The 14,362-nt window shown below is 36.3% G+C and overlaps 2 protein-coding genes across 2 annotated transcripts; one reads left to right on the forward strand and one right to left on the reverse strand.

The window, feature by feature from the left end:
- The first annotated feature begins 3,281 nt into the window (after positions 1-3,281).
- LOC126707978 (receptor-like serine/threonine-protein kinase At4g25390) lies at positions 3,282-5,644 on the forward strand. Its single transcript, XM_050407757.1, has one exon. It carries the CDS (start codon positions 3,500-3,502, stop codon positions 5,498-5,500), a length of 2,001 nt encoding a protein of 666 aa, XP_050263714.1. The 5' UTR covers positions 3,282-3,499; the 3' UTR covers positions 5,501-5,644.
- A 6,608-nt stretch (positions 5,645-12,252) lies between these two features.
- On the reverse strand, positions 12,253-13,703 carry LOC126707979 (transcription factor bHLH36-like). Its single transcript, XM_050407758.1, has 3 exons — positions 13,268-13,703; positions 12,685-13,014; positions 12,253-12,548 (listed from the first exon to the last, which is right to left on the reverse strand). Exons 1-3 carry the CDS (start codon positions 13,574-13,576, stop codon positions 12,462-12,464), a joined length of 726 nt encoding a protein of 241 aa, XP_050263715.1. The 5' UTR covers positions 13,577-13,703; the 3' UTR covers positions 12,253-12,461.
- Between the last annotated feature and the right edge of the window lie 659 nt (positions 13,704-14,362).

Genomic DNA, 14,362 nt, shown 5'->3' on the forward strand with positions numbered 1-14,362 from the left:
AAAAGTAGGAATATATTGCTGTTGTTTGTGTGGCTGAAAAATGAAAAAGATGATAAAGTCTCTGATGAATATTGAATAAGAGATCTAGAGTTTAATCCCTGTCTACACCAAAAATCGATAAGTGTCTTGGTTTGATGATAAAGAATTATAATCAGGAATGGACATTGTGGGGGTAAAATCCGTCAGCCGATGTTGGGCCATAGTACATGTATCAAGCCCAACCACGACAAGAAGAAAAGGCATGGGCATAGGATATCCCATCCCAACCATGTTGAGCCGGGCCTGCTTAGGGGCGTCCGAGGAGGAGTACCTCCTCGGACTCGCCAAGTGGGTGTCCGATTCACACTCCATACATGGCGAAAAGTCACCCAATACGAAGGAATAGTGCATGACGTTCAGGAAGGGGGGCAACCACAACTGCCGCATTAAATGCCAAGGAACTACTTTTCCAGCCGCATTAATGTGGAAAGGACAGGAACGCAGAATTATCTTGGCCAGTGCAACTCACAGAAAAGATGGAGGATGACCTATGGGACAGGCACTCAAGTAGAGGGCCAGATGTCTCACAAGTGTAGGGTCGTGATCTTAGGAAGGATGCTATATAAGAGAAGGAAATCCCCATGGCCAGGGGATCGCAAGCTGGAAGAAGAAAAAGAGAGAAAAAGAGAAAGGAGTTAGAGACAAGAAGCAGAAGATACAACCCCAGGGACTATTATTCCAAAAGCTTGGAGGAATATCCTTACGTCCAACTGGTTGCATGGCTTGTTCATAACTACGTTTCCTCTGTCAAAGACCTAGTTCTTTAACCTACTCTCTACAAATTCATTGTTGAGGGACTTTTGGGCCAGAACCACCCGCCTGTTGGGCCTGAGCCACAAAACCGCCCCCTACATTTGGCTATACAAAAGTTTTCAAAACCTCACTTCTTCTAAATTGAACTATTAATAATTCTATTAATTTTCAACAATTAATCAAATAATTTTTTAACAAAAAGATAAATCAATCGCACAATATATAAATAAATAACCTAAACTAAAAAAACAAAAGAAAAAGAGTTATTCAAAATTCATCTTAATTTCTATACGTAGTAATTGTCGGCAAGGAAAACATAGTCATCTCTTTCAATGACACTGGTGCTATGAAAATTACATATAGCTGCAATTAACTGCATTAGAGCATTTAAGCCTAAAGACATTGAAAGGATGCGACTTTTATAAGACATTGAAAAATATACGTTAGGGCATAGAAGGCAGTGGTTCGCCTCCAGGTGATTTTTTTTTTTTTTTTGAGCCTATGACATGAATTAAGGGATTTCAACTATTTAAAAATATAGAATTGGTAAATGTACAGCTTTTTACTGATTTAACAAAAAGGGACAGAAGGCAGTGGTTTGCCTCCAGGTGATTTTTAAATTTTTATTTTTATTTTTTCAGCTTATGGACTGAGGTTAATCTCTCAGATAATGCAAAATCTTAGTTCACTATTAAAATTTTGAATATCTAGGCTTCACATTATGTCTGTTAAGTTGCTCTTTTACTAATTTTTCGTGGCTTAATTAACTTTCTACAGGGTGGGGATCATAAATATTGTAAAGCATGGACACAGATTTGTGAAATTAGTCGAAATGAGTTTAATAGGGTTTATCAGTGCCTTGGAGTTCCGTTAGAGGAAAAAACTAAGAAAGTAGAAACTTAGGAGAAATTGCAAAGAAAATGGAAAGAAAGACTTAATAAGGAGAGAGAAAAAGAGACATAAGAAATATTTAATAAGGAGAGAGATAATGGAGAGACTATTAATTAGGTAAGTATTTGATGTTGTAATGGATAATTGTGTTTTGTTTTTATCCATTGAATCTCTCATAAATCTACGGCTTAAAAAGGGTGTAACTCTTATGGAGTTACACCAGGTGTAACTTGAACCCATCTCTTTGATTTTAGTTCATAAAATTTAAAAATTTTGACTTTTGTCTCTTTTAGACCATTGTAGTGTTGTCCTTCCTCTCATTCGCATTAATGATTGGAGGGCTTTTTTTTTTTTTTTTTTTTGGTTGTTGTTGTTGTTGTTGAGAATACTAGGTATTTTAACACACATGGAGATATGATAGAAAATCTTAAAAAACTGATAGTGATTTATATCTAAAAAGGCTTAACTCTTAAATATTTTATCTCAAAATAATATGTGTAGGGATAATAGGCCCAGTAGAACATATCTATATACATATTGGGCCAGTGACCCAATCCGAAGACATTAAGTAATTCGAGGACGAGTAAACATTTTCATGAAAATCCGTGTTAGTAAGTGAAGAGATGAAGTGTGATCATGATCATTCAAAAAAGTGGTTCAAGGAGGAATGCCTCCTCGGCTAAGCAAAGCCAAGGTCAGAAGGTATCTGACATCAAAAGCAACGTTCCGGACAATTTCACTGATGAGGATAAGTATCAAAAAGGAACAGGATATAGGGAGGCTAAGAAATATCTAAAGGGAAAGTTGCTACCACCGTATTAAATGCTCTGCAGCTAACTCTCTTGCCGCATTAATGAGGAAGTGATACCTGAATAGTAACTTTCAGTCTTACAGCTACTACCCAAAGACTTCAAGAATGTGCTGATGGGATAATGATCAACACCAACAATCTAATCTGCATGTGGAATGTGGAGATGAAAGGGGAATATAGTATAAAATGGAAGAGAGACCCTAAGAGAAGGGGATCGAGAAATTAAGAGAAAAACACTGTAACAATCAAGAATTGAACTTGTAATCAAATTTAAGAGAAATATATAAGAACTGATCTCCTCAGACGATTTTTTTTTTTTTTTTTATATTAAACCAGTCTATCTTCATTTTCTTGTCATCTGAATCTACTTTACTTGTTGTCTGATTCATTAAAACTCTGTTTTTCAACCCACTCTCTACAAATTCATTGTATTGGACTTTTTGGACCTAAGTTAATTTATTCTTTGAGTTAGGGATCCAAATTGCGTCCTTACAATATGATTTTTTTTTTTTTATATATATATTTAGATTACACGTACACAAATAAAAGAAACCCAAGAAAATCATGTATGGTATTATTGGAATTATGGTAATACATAGGAAAGTTAAAGAAATCATATAAGGTTCACAACAGCTATTCCTATTTCTAAAACAAAAATAGAAAAAAAAAGGAAAAAACAAAAGAAAAAGTCACGTGCCACGTAAATGTCAATAAAAGCCCCTAAATAAACGAACCAGTGAGGTGAGGTTACCCATGTCAATATTCAACCACGCCTAAAAGTCAGGAAAAAAAAGAAAAGAAAAAAAAGAAAAGAAAGAGAGAGCACACCACCACTACACCAAGCACCAATACACTATTCCATAGAAAGAAGCAGCAGTAGCAAAAACTGAGATATCAGAAAAACCAAACCCAGACCAAAACAAGACTAGCAACCAAATAAACAAACACAGCATGTAAACTTTCACCACACAATTTTCCCACCTCCCAAACACGACTCTTCCAACCATGCCAACTCGCCAAATCTCTCCCTCCGAATCACAAACCCAAACTGCACCCACACCGATCACCACCACCGCCACAAAATCAGTCTCATCTAAACTCTTCCCACCTCTCATAGCCTCCACCGCCGCTTTCTCCATCTTCTTATTCCTCGTCGTTCTCTACCGCAAACTCACCCGCCGGAAACGCACCACCCCGGCAGACTCAGACTCGGCTCAGCCCCCGCACCGCTTCTCCTACTCCGTCCTCCGCCGCGCCACCAACTCCTTCGCCGACCGCCTCGGCCAAGGAGGGTTCGGCCCCGTCTTCTCCGGCTCTCTCAAATCTCTCCCCATCGCCGTCAAGGTCATGGACTCCGGCTCTCTCCAAGGCGAGCGTGAGTTTCACAACGAGCTCTTCTTTGCTTCCAAGCTCCAATCTCCTTATCTAGTTTCCGTACTGGGTTTTTCTTCCCACCGCAAACGGCGCCGTATGCTGCTCGTTTACGAGTTGATGCCGAATGGGAATCTTCAGGACGCGCTTCTGAAAACTAAAAGGCCTGAGCTTTTGGAGTGGAGGAGGCGATACGATGTCGTTCTTGATATAGCGAAGGGGCTTGAGTATTTGCATAGTTTGGATCCCCCTGTGATTCATGGAGATATTAAGCCTAGTAATATTTTGTTGGATCGGTCTTTCAAGGCCAAGATTGGAGATTTTGGGCTTGCTAGAGTGAAATCGGAGAGTCAGAATCAGTGTGAGATTACGGTGGTTGATGATGGCGGAGGATTGGAGGTGAAGAAGGATGGTAATGGAGTCGAGGATTGTGGTTCAGTGGTGGAGGAGACTGAGAGCGTGACTACTTTTGAGGATTTCGGTGGTCCTGCTGTGGGTCAATCACCGTCGCCGGAGAGTGTTCTTCGGGTTGAAAATTCGGTGACTTCTCCGGAGACAGTAGAGGCGGTGAACACGGTGGTGTCACCGGAGAAGGCAGTGTCGCCGGAGGGGAATTTGGATGGTAAAGGAAAGAGGAATGGGAAAGGGATAAAGAGTGCTTCGGGGAGGAGGGATTGGTGGTGGAAGCAAGAGAATGGAGAGGCGGAGATTAAGAAGGACTATGTGATAGAGTGGATTGGGACTGAGATAAAGAAAGAGAGGCCGAAGAGTGATTGGATTGGCGCTTCTTCTTCGAACAGTGGAGCAACTGTGAAGTTGGAGAAGAACAAGAAGAAGAACAGGAAGAGTTTGGAGTGGTGGGTGTCAATGGATGAGGAAAAGAATGCAAAGAATTCGAAGACTTCGAAGCGGAGGCAGGCTAGGGAGTGGTGGAAGGAGGAGTATTGCGAAGAGCTAGCTAGGAAGAATAAAAAGAAGGGCAAGATAAGCAAGCATATGGACGACAATGGCAACGGAAATGGCGATAATTGGTGGCCAAGGGACGAGGATTTGTATCCAGAGAGAAAGAAGAAGAGGAGCCGGAGTCAGAACAGTCGGGGTAGTAGTATTGATTGGTGGTTAGACGGGCTAAGCGGTGAGCTATTTCGTGCTCGTCGCAATAGCCATGATTCGGGTAGCGGTGGTGTTAGTAGCACACCGAGTATGAGGGGAACTGTTTGTTATGTTGCCCCTGAGTATGGTGGAGGTGCGGATATATCAGAAAAGTGTGATGTATATAGTTATGGGGTCTTATTGTTAGTTGTCATTGCTGGGCGACGCCCACTTCAGGTGACGAATACGCCCATTTCAGAATACCAAAGAGCTAATCTTTTATCGTGGGCGCGCCAACTAGCCCGCACGGGGAAGCTTCTTGATTTGGTTGATAAATCTGTAGAGAGTTTGGATCGAGAACAAGCACTGCTTTCCATCACGGTTGCTTTGCTTTGTTTACAGAAGAGGCCTGCTCGTAGGCCTTCAATGAAACAGGTTGTGGGGATGCTTACTGGTGAGTTGGAACCACCCCAACTGCCAATTGAACTTTCCCCTTCAACTCCTTCTCGTTTTCCTTACAAGTCACATAAGAATGTTCGGTGAGTTTTTAAGGAGTAGCAACCATCAATTTTTTTCAAGAAGTTTAGTGCAGCGTTATAGATTATTTGGTTATTCATCTTTTTGGATGAAAGATGTAAAGTAAAAAGAAGAATATAATTCACAATTGGATGGGTTTAACTTCTGCCATTTTCCTCTTTGTTTACAATGTTGGAAGGACAATGGCCCTACCAGATTGAAAATCTGTATGATCTTTCTGTATATAGCCGTAGTTGAGGAGAAAATCAAACCACTGACCCCACTTCATTTTTCTCTTACATTGACTTCCAGGAATGCCATGAGTAGTTGGATTTGCTTTTGTGAATAACATGGTACATAGTCTAGTGATGGGAGCCATCTTAAGTAGTACTTATTACATCTTTTGCAGTTGAACAGCCAGCTTGCTTTTTACAAATTGAGAAATTTTGGCCAGGGTTGGTTGTTTGTCCCCTTTTGTCCGTTACTTTTTGAGAGTTGACCCAGCTTTGTTTCTATGAAAATTTCTACCTAAGCTAGCTAGAAAGGAAATGATATTCATGTCATTACTCGTATTTGGTATTGGTACTGGAAATGGTGACAACAAAACAATCATAGACGAAGCCCACATATGTTCATAACGTGTAATGATTTCAATACACTAACTGCCATGGATAATTTCAGATTGTTCTTGGGGCTGTAAAATATCTCTGTTCTTGAAATTATTGTTCAGAGCCCCTTCTTTGTCTATATAGATATAAGGATTGAACCCATCTCATGGAAATGGGGTTTCGTCTTCTTGAGTTGGAATGAGACACGAAGATATTTGGAAGATATTTCTCTCCTCTCATCTGAACTTGTTTTTGGAAAAAGGTTTCCCTTTAGGAAAATCTCATTTGTGAAATGAGACTTGAATACAATGGCTCATGTTTGGGTCAATGACTCAATGTGCTGATATTTGTAAGCCCACACCCATCATAGTTTGGGTCAATGGGCTGAGTAAAACACTTAATAGTTTTCTACGAGGTTGTGTTTTAGTCCTCTGTAATCTTGGTCTTGGCCCATATAGTTGTTCAACAAGATCAATTAATTGATTTCGATGCCAATTTGGAACCCGTTGTGGTTCTGGTTATTCCTAGGAGGATTCACTACCAAAATCAACATTTGGTCTCTCATGGTGATAAAAGGGTTGTTGTCCATTAAATGTTTGAACTCTTGTCAATAGTAATTTTGACCATTGTATGGGTTGGCACAAATAATAAGTAAATAAACTATAATATTTTAAAATAAGTTAATTTATTTACTTAAAGTCGCTATCTTTATTTGATTCTCAAAAAAAAAAAAAAGTCACTATTTATCTTAGCTTTCAGCAATTACTCTAGTGAAAAATAGAGGAGGCCAAGCTCACCCATATTATTATAAACTTTCCTTAAATTTTCTTCCGGAAAAGTTAAAAAAGATGAATACCTTTATGCTAACAAATGTTGACTTTTATATAAAAAGAAGGCAAATATTTGTTTAAAAAAAGATCAATCAAATATTTGTACCTACGCATTTCACAATAAATTTTGTACGTCTTTGTAGTTTTGAATGTGTGGGATCCTTTTTGTGGGGGTGGGCCAGGTGGCCACGTGTTAATCATTAAAAGGAAACCTTATTGAACTTTATACCTAGGAGAAAATGCCTAAAAGCCAAAAAAATAAAAATAAATAAATAAACAAAAAGCAACACATGTTTAACGTTAAGGGGTGTTTGATAGAGTAGTTTGAGTAATATTATTTGTGTGTTTTTGATATACGTGTAAGTGAAAAAATGTGTAAGTGTGATTAAAATATTCAAAAAGTTGCTTCAAATAGGCTATCAAATGGGCCCTAAATTTTCAATCAAATAGGGGGTAGGTAAGTTTTGAGTGTGGAAGGGAGAAAGACTACAACTCTATGGTGCACGAGAGAATTCTGATATGCTCCACTTATAAAATCACGGGACAAAGAATGTGAACCATGTTATTCAAGCATTCTCATTGGAGAGATGAAGTAAATGATAGGTCATGTGTAATTATTTCTTGATGATCCATTGTGTAATGAGTTGTTCTTATGTTGTTAATTAGAAAACTTTTAAAACTTCTCGATTGAATTTCAAGTTCAATTGACACTGTTGTGAGTGAGAAAAAGGATTGAGTGAGCAGTTAGAGAGGCATCAAGATTGAGTGAGAGAGTGACTGAATGGGGATTGGGATTGAGATTTTACATAGATTAATGATAAATTAACAGAATCTACGGGAGACCATTTATGTGGTCTTCCCAGCTTCTCCCAATCAATAAGGAAATGCCAGCTGTTTTAAAATGATGACTAAGTTTCCTCTCATCGCACTAACTCATTTAATTCTCTCTCTCTCTCTCTCTCTCTCTCTCTCTCTCTCTCTCTCTCTCTCTCTCTCTCTCTCTCTCTCTCTCTCTTTGTGTGTTTGAAATTGAAATCTAGAGAAGTGTAAGCCATGAAAGGTTGTTGATTTCACTCATCTCCACTACAACAAGATGAGCTTTTTCGATGATGACACAGTCAACGAAGGTTGAGTCAAACAATGTGTCTCTATTTTGATTTTGCTTTAATTAGTTGGCTTGCTTTTTTAATCATAGTTGAATTTAGGAAGTTAAGTCATCATTTTAAAATAGTAGACATTTTTTTATTGGTTGAGAGGAGTTGAGAGGACCACATCAATAGTTCTCCCATATGTTCTAATAATTTTTCTAGATTGAGAGTGTGATGAAAATTTTGAATTTGGTCTTGGTATGAGATATAAAGGTTTAAAAATTAAAAGGTTAAAATATTTTTTATTAATTTATTAGTGTCGGGGAAGAAAACTCATTTGAAAGAGGAGAAAAAGTGGAAGAAAAGCCGGTGAAAAAGTTGCGGCGTAAAAAAGGCTGGGTTTTTTGGACAGTGGGCCTATCATTGACCCATAGTCTAAACGTACCCCTTTTTTTTAGGTATTGAACATTCTATTTGAAAGAATAGCAACTTGGTCAGCTTAATTATTCTTATCTGGCCTTGGTTCCAAAACAATGCAAGTAAACTGTTTTTCCACTGAATTGAGATTAGAATGTTGATTAAACAAGAGAAAAATTGTTAGACCAAAATCCCTTGAAACTTGCTGTTGGTTGAGGACCAAACCATGAGAACTGCTGACTTGTACCAACCTTTTAATAAATTTATATGGTCAATAATAGAAGTGTACCAAACTCATACTTTGTGACACTCAATAAACTCGTGCTGAAGTACACTCAGACGTCCCTCCTCCAATCACGAAACCCAGCACACCTCCAGGAAAAACTTGAGCTTTGTTCATGAATTTGAAGTTGGAATAGCCAATTCCTGTTCCTTTGTCATGGGTGATAATCTTTCTTCTTTTTGGGTGAAAGATTAACTCGCATTGTGTGTCTCGGCCATGGACTTCCTTGCTTGAACAAAAGCTAGCTGCAAATTTTTCTTGTCTCTGCAAGGACGAAGAAGTTGATGAGCTAGCAACCTAGTTGAAGTGTTAATGGGCTAGAATTGGGTGCATTTGCTTACCCATGAGCTCACTTGTGAATGTAGTTAGCTTTGAGATTTATTTTATTATTTTAGTTTATTTTATTTACAAGTTAAAACTGGTCCTTCATACCGAATAGGCCGCATTTGTACTAACCTAATTCTACTTATATATATATACTTTTTAAAAAAATTACAAGAGGGAAGGGGGATTTTTTAAAAGCCAAGGGGCTAGCCCCATCCCTACGCCAATGACTATGTTTTTACTAGTAATCCTTTGTTTACCAGCTTGCTGAAACCTCCCTCCATAGCCGATTGAATGGTTGGATAGCCACTCAATTGTTTCTATACTTCCTTAGCATTAGTCTATTATATATACTTTTTAATGGTTCATTTTAATCCACAAAGCTCAATAGTAACGTTATAGTTGAATGAGAATGTTTCATTGTGAATGTGTTATTCCAAAAGATATTCAACACTTCCGAGAAATAAAATCTTAATTGTAAAATTGGCTCTCTTTATTTCTAGTAAAATGTTGATGTGATGAGTATACACATGCAAGTGAAATTTTACATTGAATAAAAAAAAAAAAGTGAACGATTAATATAACATAGTTAAATTGATAGACTTAAACTTTTGGGTTAAGTGATATCCATATATGTTATATTAACAACTCAATTGGAGTCTCTCAAGGTGTTTTCTCCCCCACAAGTGGTATCAAAACTCATGATGGTGTTCTGCAGGGTGGAAGGTTAATTATCAAAGTCCCTTTTGTAAATGGAACATGGATGAGTCCCTTTTGCTGTTGGAGTGAGGAAGGGATGTGCGTACTTGGAACCCACACAAGTGTACATCACATAATGTAAGCTAATAAAGAACCCACATAAATAATCTTGGAAAATGCTCAACAAATTAAGGAGTATTGTCAATGATGTTAGATCACGATGTGGTGTGGGGTTCTAATGGACATGGACGTGTGAGTGGTTTCTATGGATGAATGTGCAAGGTTGACACGTGATTTTCATGGATGATGCATTGATGAAGGAAAAAATCCATAGACAAATGAGAGCTAGTAGGACTTATTCATGACTCACATAGAAACAAAGACTCATACGTAAGAGAGAAATTGTTGAGTATACAAAAGTTAGTGAAAAGTCTCACACTGAATAATAAGAAGAGTAAGGGGTTGATTTAACATAGTTATGTCCAAACTCATGGGTTTAAACTTTTAAGTCAAGTGGTGTTCTTATATGTTATATTAAATTTTCAATTGAAGTCTTCCCAAAGTATTACCTCCATTACATAATAATCCTACTCTACCCTAAGAGTTAGTCTTGAAAAAAAGCAAAAGAAATATCAGACTTGAATAGCTGAGTTAGTCTTGAAAAGAAGCAAAAGAAATATCAGACTTGAATAGGTAGAAAATTAGAAATTTCTGCTCGGAAGTTTTGAATTTCTATTACTTAATTATCTACCAAACAATTTGGTTCATTTGAGATAGTTGTTTTTAAAAAAAGATATTAAGTTGGATAAAAATTAATTGTATTTAAAAAAAAAATGAAAATTTAAGATGTTATACATAAATACAAAAATGCTATACCAAGTCAACTAAACAGAAATATTATTTAAAAAAAAAAAAGGTCGACTAAACAAACTAGATATCGAGGTCAAAATCAGCCTACGGCTTCCTTAATTCTTTTAAAAACTTGGACACATTACATAACATAACAAAAAAAGAAACAAAAACAAAAGCAGAAAAATGTAATATGAATGAAAGTCAACTGTATGTAACTAATTATTATTAACAACAACAATACTTGTAAAAAAAAAAAAAAAGAAAAGAAAAGAGAAGAGGGAAACAACAACAAAAATTGCCCTCCTCTAATAATTAATCATTCGTCTGTTAGAGTTTTAAAAAAGAAAATAGCAGTTTTGGATTTGGAAGAACCGTTTATGGAACAATCAACTTTGTAGGCAATTTCTAATTATTATTAACGTTTCTCAAGGTTTTACAAAGGGAGTAACATTTTAACCCTGATAAATAATATCAAACAAATCAAGATCTAATTAAACATATCAACCAAATCCTAAGCTTTTTTATTTTTATTTTTTATTTTTTATTGTTATGAGACATAGTACCAATTATTTAAAACGAAATTATCATATTGTTGTCAGATATAGTACCATTATTTTAAAGAAACTTATGATAGAGTCGAATATATGTTTGGTAGAAGAAGCAAGTGATCGTTTTCTAACATATATATATTATTTTATATAAACCAGATCCAGATCAAAGATACACCAGAATCGAATTAATGTCCAGCATTTTCTTTAGCTAATTGTGGTCAGACACAGAATTATGGGTTTTGTATCTCTCTCACCTTGACCACAATGTTTTAAATTATAACTTATTCTACAAGGAGACTAAAATAGTCACAAAACATATAAGTATGCTAACTGCAAATTTGTAAGGAGTACCACCATCTAAATCTACTAAAGGAGAACACGTACTAGATTTAAGGTTCCAAACAATTCTTTCAATCCCTATTTATATATTCATACAAACAACAAGGGTTGCACCATTTATCCTTCTGATCCCTTTCAATTTATCTAATACATTGAATTAAAAAGTCATAAATTTTCAAAATCTTGCTCCTTGCCCAAGATCCTGTTAGTATTTATACAACCATAAGTAAGAAAAAATTCAAAGTTGTGTAAAACCAAGAAAAGTCACACTCATTTCTCCAAGGTGATATGATTGCAATAGTTACTTTAAGCCTACTTTTATCATCCTTAAAATCACCTTTCATTCAATTTTTGACCAAAAACTAAGGAGATTAAGAATGAGGAAACAAAATCAGCGACAAAGAACAAAAAAATTATTATATTTTTTTTTTCATTTCACACAAATGATGAATCCTACTATAAATTTAATTAGTAGGACTTATTATTCTAAGACAGTAGAGATTACTATATTACTGTATTTCAAAAATATTGAATATTTACTTGAATGAATAATTACTTGAAAGAACATTTTCTTTGCATATAGTTTCTATACTAAAATTTAAAAATAGAGATAAACAATTTAACCATGAAGATAATCACACAATCATCTATACCATCCAAGTTTCAAAGACATGCATGTGACTCAAACAACACAACGATGAGGAGAATATGAACATCAATGTAAACTCACAAACTGTGTTGCATGCCAGTCATAACAAGAACAATATGAAGCAGGAGAGTTTAAGAAGTTCCGCAAATAAGGGTGCGCATTCCATTTTGAAAACTGAAATGGCTTAAATGATTTTATCACTGTCATTTCCCAAACCAGAGCGATGCAAGAACAAAATCAATGAACTTGGAGGGGTTAATATGCTTATATATACAAAGAGTCATAACCAAGTTGAGTACTCAGATACCAAATTGGCAGTAGAGTAGGGACTCTCTATTCAATTCAATTCTATGGGGATAGACAGTTCATTGATGGAATCACTTCGGTTAGTTTCTTTTGCATCCCAGATAGATCAAGGCATGTTGAATCGCTCACCTGTGAAGTAAAAATAATAAGTGATGAAAAATCTCTAGCACTAATGAAAATCTTTTAAAGCATACCCCAAAAAAAAAAAAAAAAAAAAAAAAAAAACCTAAATTTAAGAAACCAAAGAATTATTAATTCACAGTACCTCACACTGGACAGTGTGGAGAAACCTTTCATTGACTTTGGAGGATGTACAGTTTAGAACAGTAAGTCCTTCCTCTAGAAGAAGCTCTAAAACCTTTGAAAGAGGAAAACTTTCCTCTCTGAAGCCACTGGAGATCACAATTTCAACTCCACCACAGCATGGGTGGATCGTGAAACAACTCGGTTGAGAAGTACTCCCTTGATCAGTAGTAGACAAATTGGAAAACTCTTTTAGCACATCTCTTGCAGAACTCAGCTCTTTGATCTTCTTCTCTAAGTGTTTGATGTAATTCGCAGCCTCATTTATGTGGTCAGATATGGAGCGCTTTCCCTGAAACCCCATCAACATATATAACCCTAAATTCATATACAATTATGAGAGAGAGAGAGATTCCTTTAGAATTTAGGCTTTCATTTCTTGACATGATTATACAAACCTATGGGAGTTTTACAAAATTATAAACAAGTATTAAGAAAAAGGAAGATTTCATACAAGAGGGAATAGGGGTTATAAGCAATTATTACAAGGAAAAAGAAGAAGAAAATTGTACAAGAAAAAGAACAAGTAAACACAAGTCCTTCACCTTGATAAATTCAAGTGGGAGAAAGGATCTAAGGGCCACGTAAAGCGTAGCCATTTCTTGCCTTCTTTGCCTCTCAATTTCCCTATGCATCATCTTCTGTTTCTTGTTATCATTACAATTGACAAAGTTCTTATCCAAGTTATCACATAATTTTCGGCGCAGGCCTTTCCCCAAGGACTTGGAGGTGTTAAAATTACTGCCATCCAGTGAAGCTTGACCCATGATCAGATCTTGAGAGATTTTGTGCTGGTGGTGGGGATCAGAGAAGACTTTGAAGACCAGCTCATTGCTTTGGTGTAAAGGAAACATTGTACCCAGAATTATTTAAATCTCTCTCCAAGTTTTTTCCTTTTAACCTTGTTTATTAAGGTTAAAGAAGCCGACGCTCTTTGATAGGCCTAAAAGATGCCAAAATCCAGCTATTGGCATAAATGGTGAGATAATAAGTGACCTCACTAACCACATTAAAGCTTTGTGGGCACTGTTCTTATGTACTATGTACAAATGTAACATCACCTAGCTATATATTTTGCATCCATATTAATTAGTAGAGGACCAACTTATCCTATGTATCTACCTATCAAACAAAAAACTTATCCTATCTAGAACAGCTTCTAGGATAATATCAATTATCCTATCTCCATCTCTCATTTCAATGATCATAAAAGCCTAACTCATCATGATTGTCAAACTTTTAGAAGTCGGTATCCGTTTGATTTGGACACAATCGACAGCCAGCATTACAACAAACTTGACAAGATCTACCATTTTTTTCTTTTTCCTTGTCCACACCCACGTTTTGTACTAAAAAAGGAAAAAGAAAAAAAATGAATTTGAACGCAAACCATTCATTTTGTACGATGGTTGGAAAAATATAAAGAAACCAAGACAACTCATATTTCTACATTACACAAACACACATATCAACGTTATACAATTGATACCAATCCATAAGGGTAAACCCATGCGTGTTGCACATTTAGTACTTTTTGAGTTCCTGCACATCTTTTTTTTATGTAACTTTGTATAGAATTTCTAAATTCATGGTAGCGGGGGGGCGCATAAAGCTAAAATTAATATGACATGCAATGATGA

Source organism: Quercus robur, chromosome 12 (assembly GCF_932294415.1).
Source record: "Quercus robur chromosome 12, dhQueRobu3.1, whole genome shotgun sequence".
NCBI lineage: Eukaryota > Viridiplantae > Streptophyta > Magnoliopsida > Fagales > Fagaceae > Quercus > Quercus robur.

Coding starts and splice junctions, on each gene's coding strand:
- LOC126707978 (XM_050407757.1), top strand. CDS start 3,500: ATGCCAACTCGCCAAATCTCTCCCTCCGAATCACAAACCCAAACTGCA.
- LOC126707979 (XM_050407758.1), bottom strand. CDS start 13,576: ATGTTTCCTTTACACCAAAGCAATGAGCTGGTCTTCAAAGTCTTCTCT. Junction 13,015..13,267: donor TCCCACTTGAATTTATCAAG/GTGAAGGACTTG, acceptor ATGGGGTTTCAG/GGAAAGCGCTCCATATCTGA. Junction 12,549..12,684: donor TCCACACTGTCCAGTGTGAG/GTACTGTGAATT, acceptor TTTACTTCACAG/GTGAGCGATTCAACATGCCT.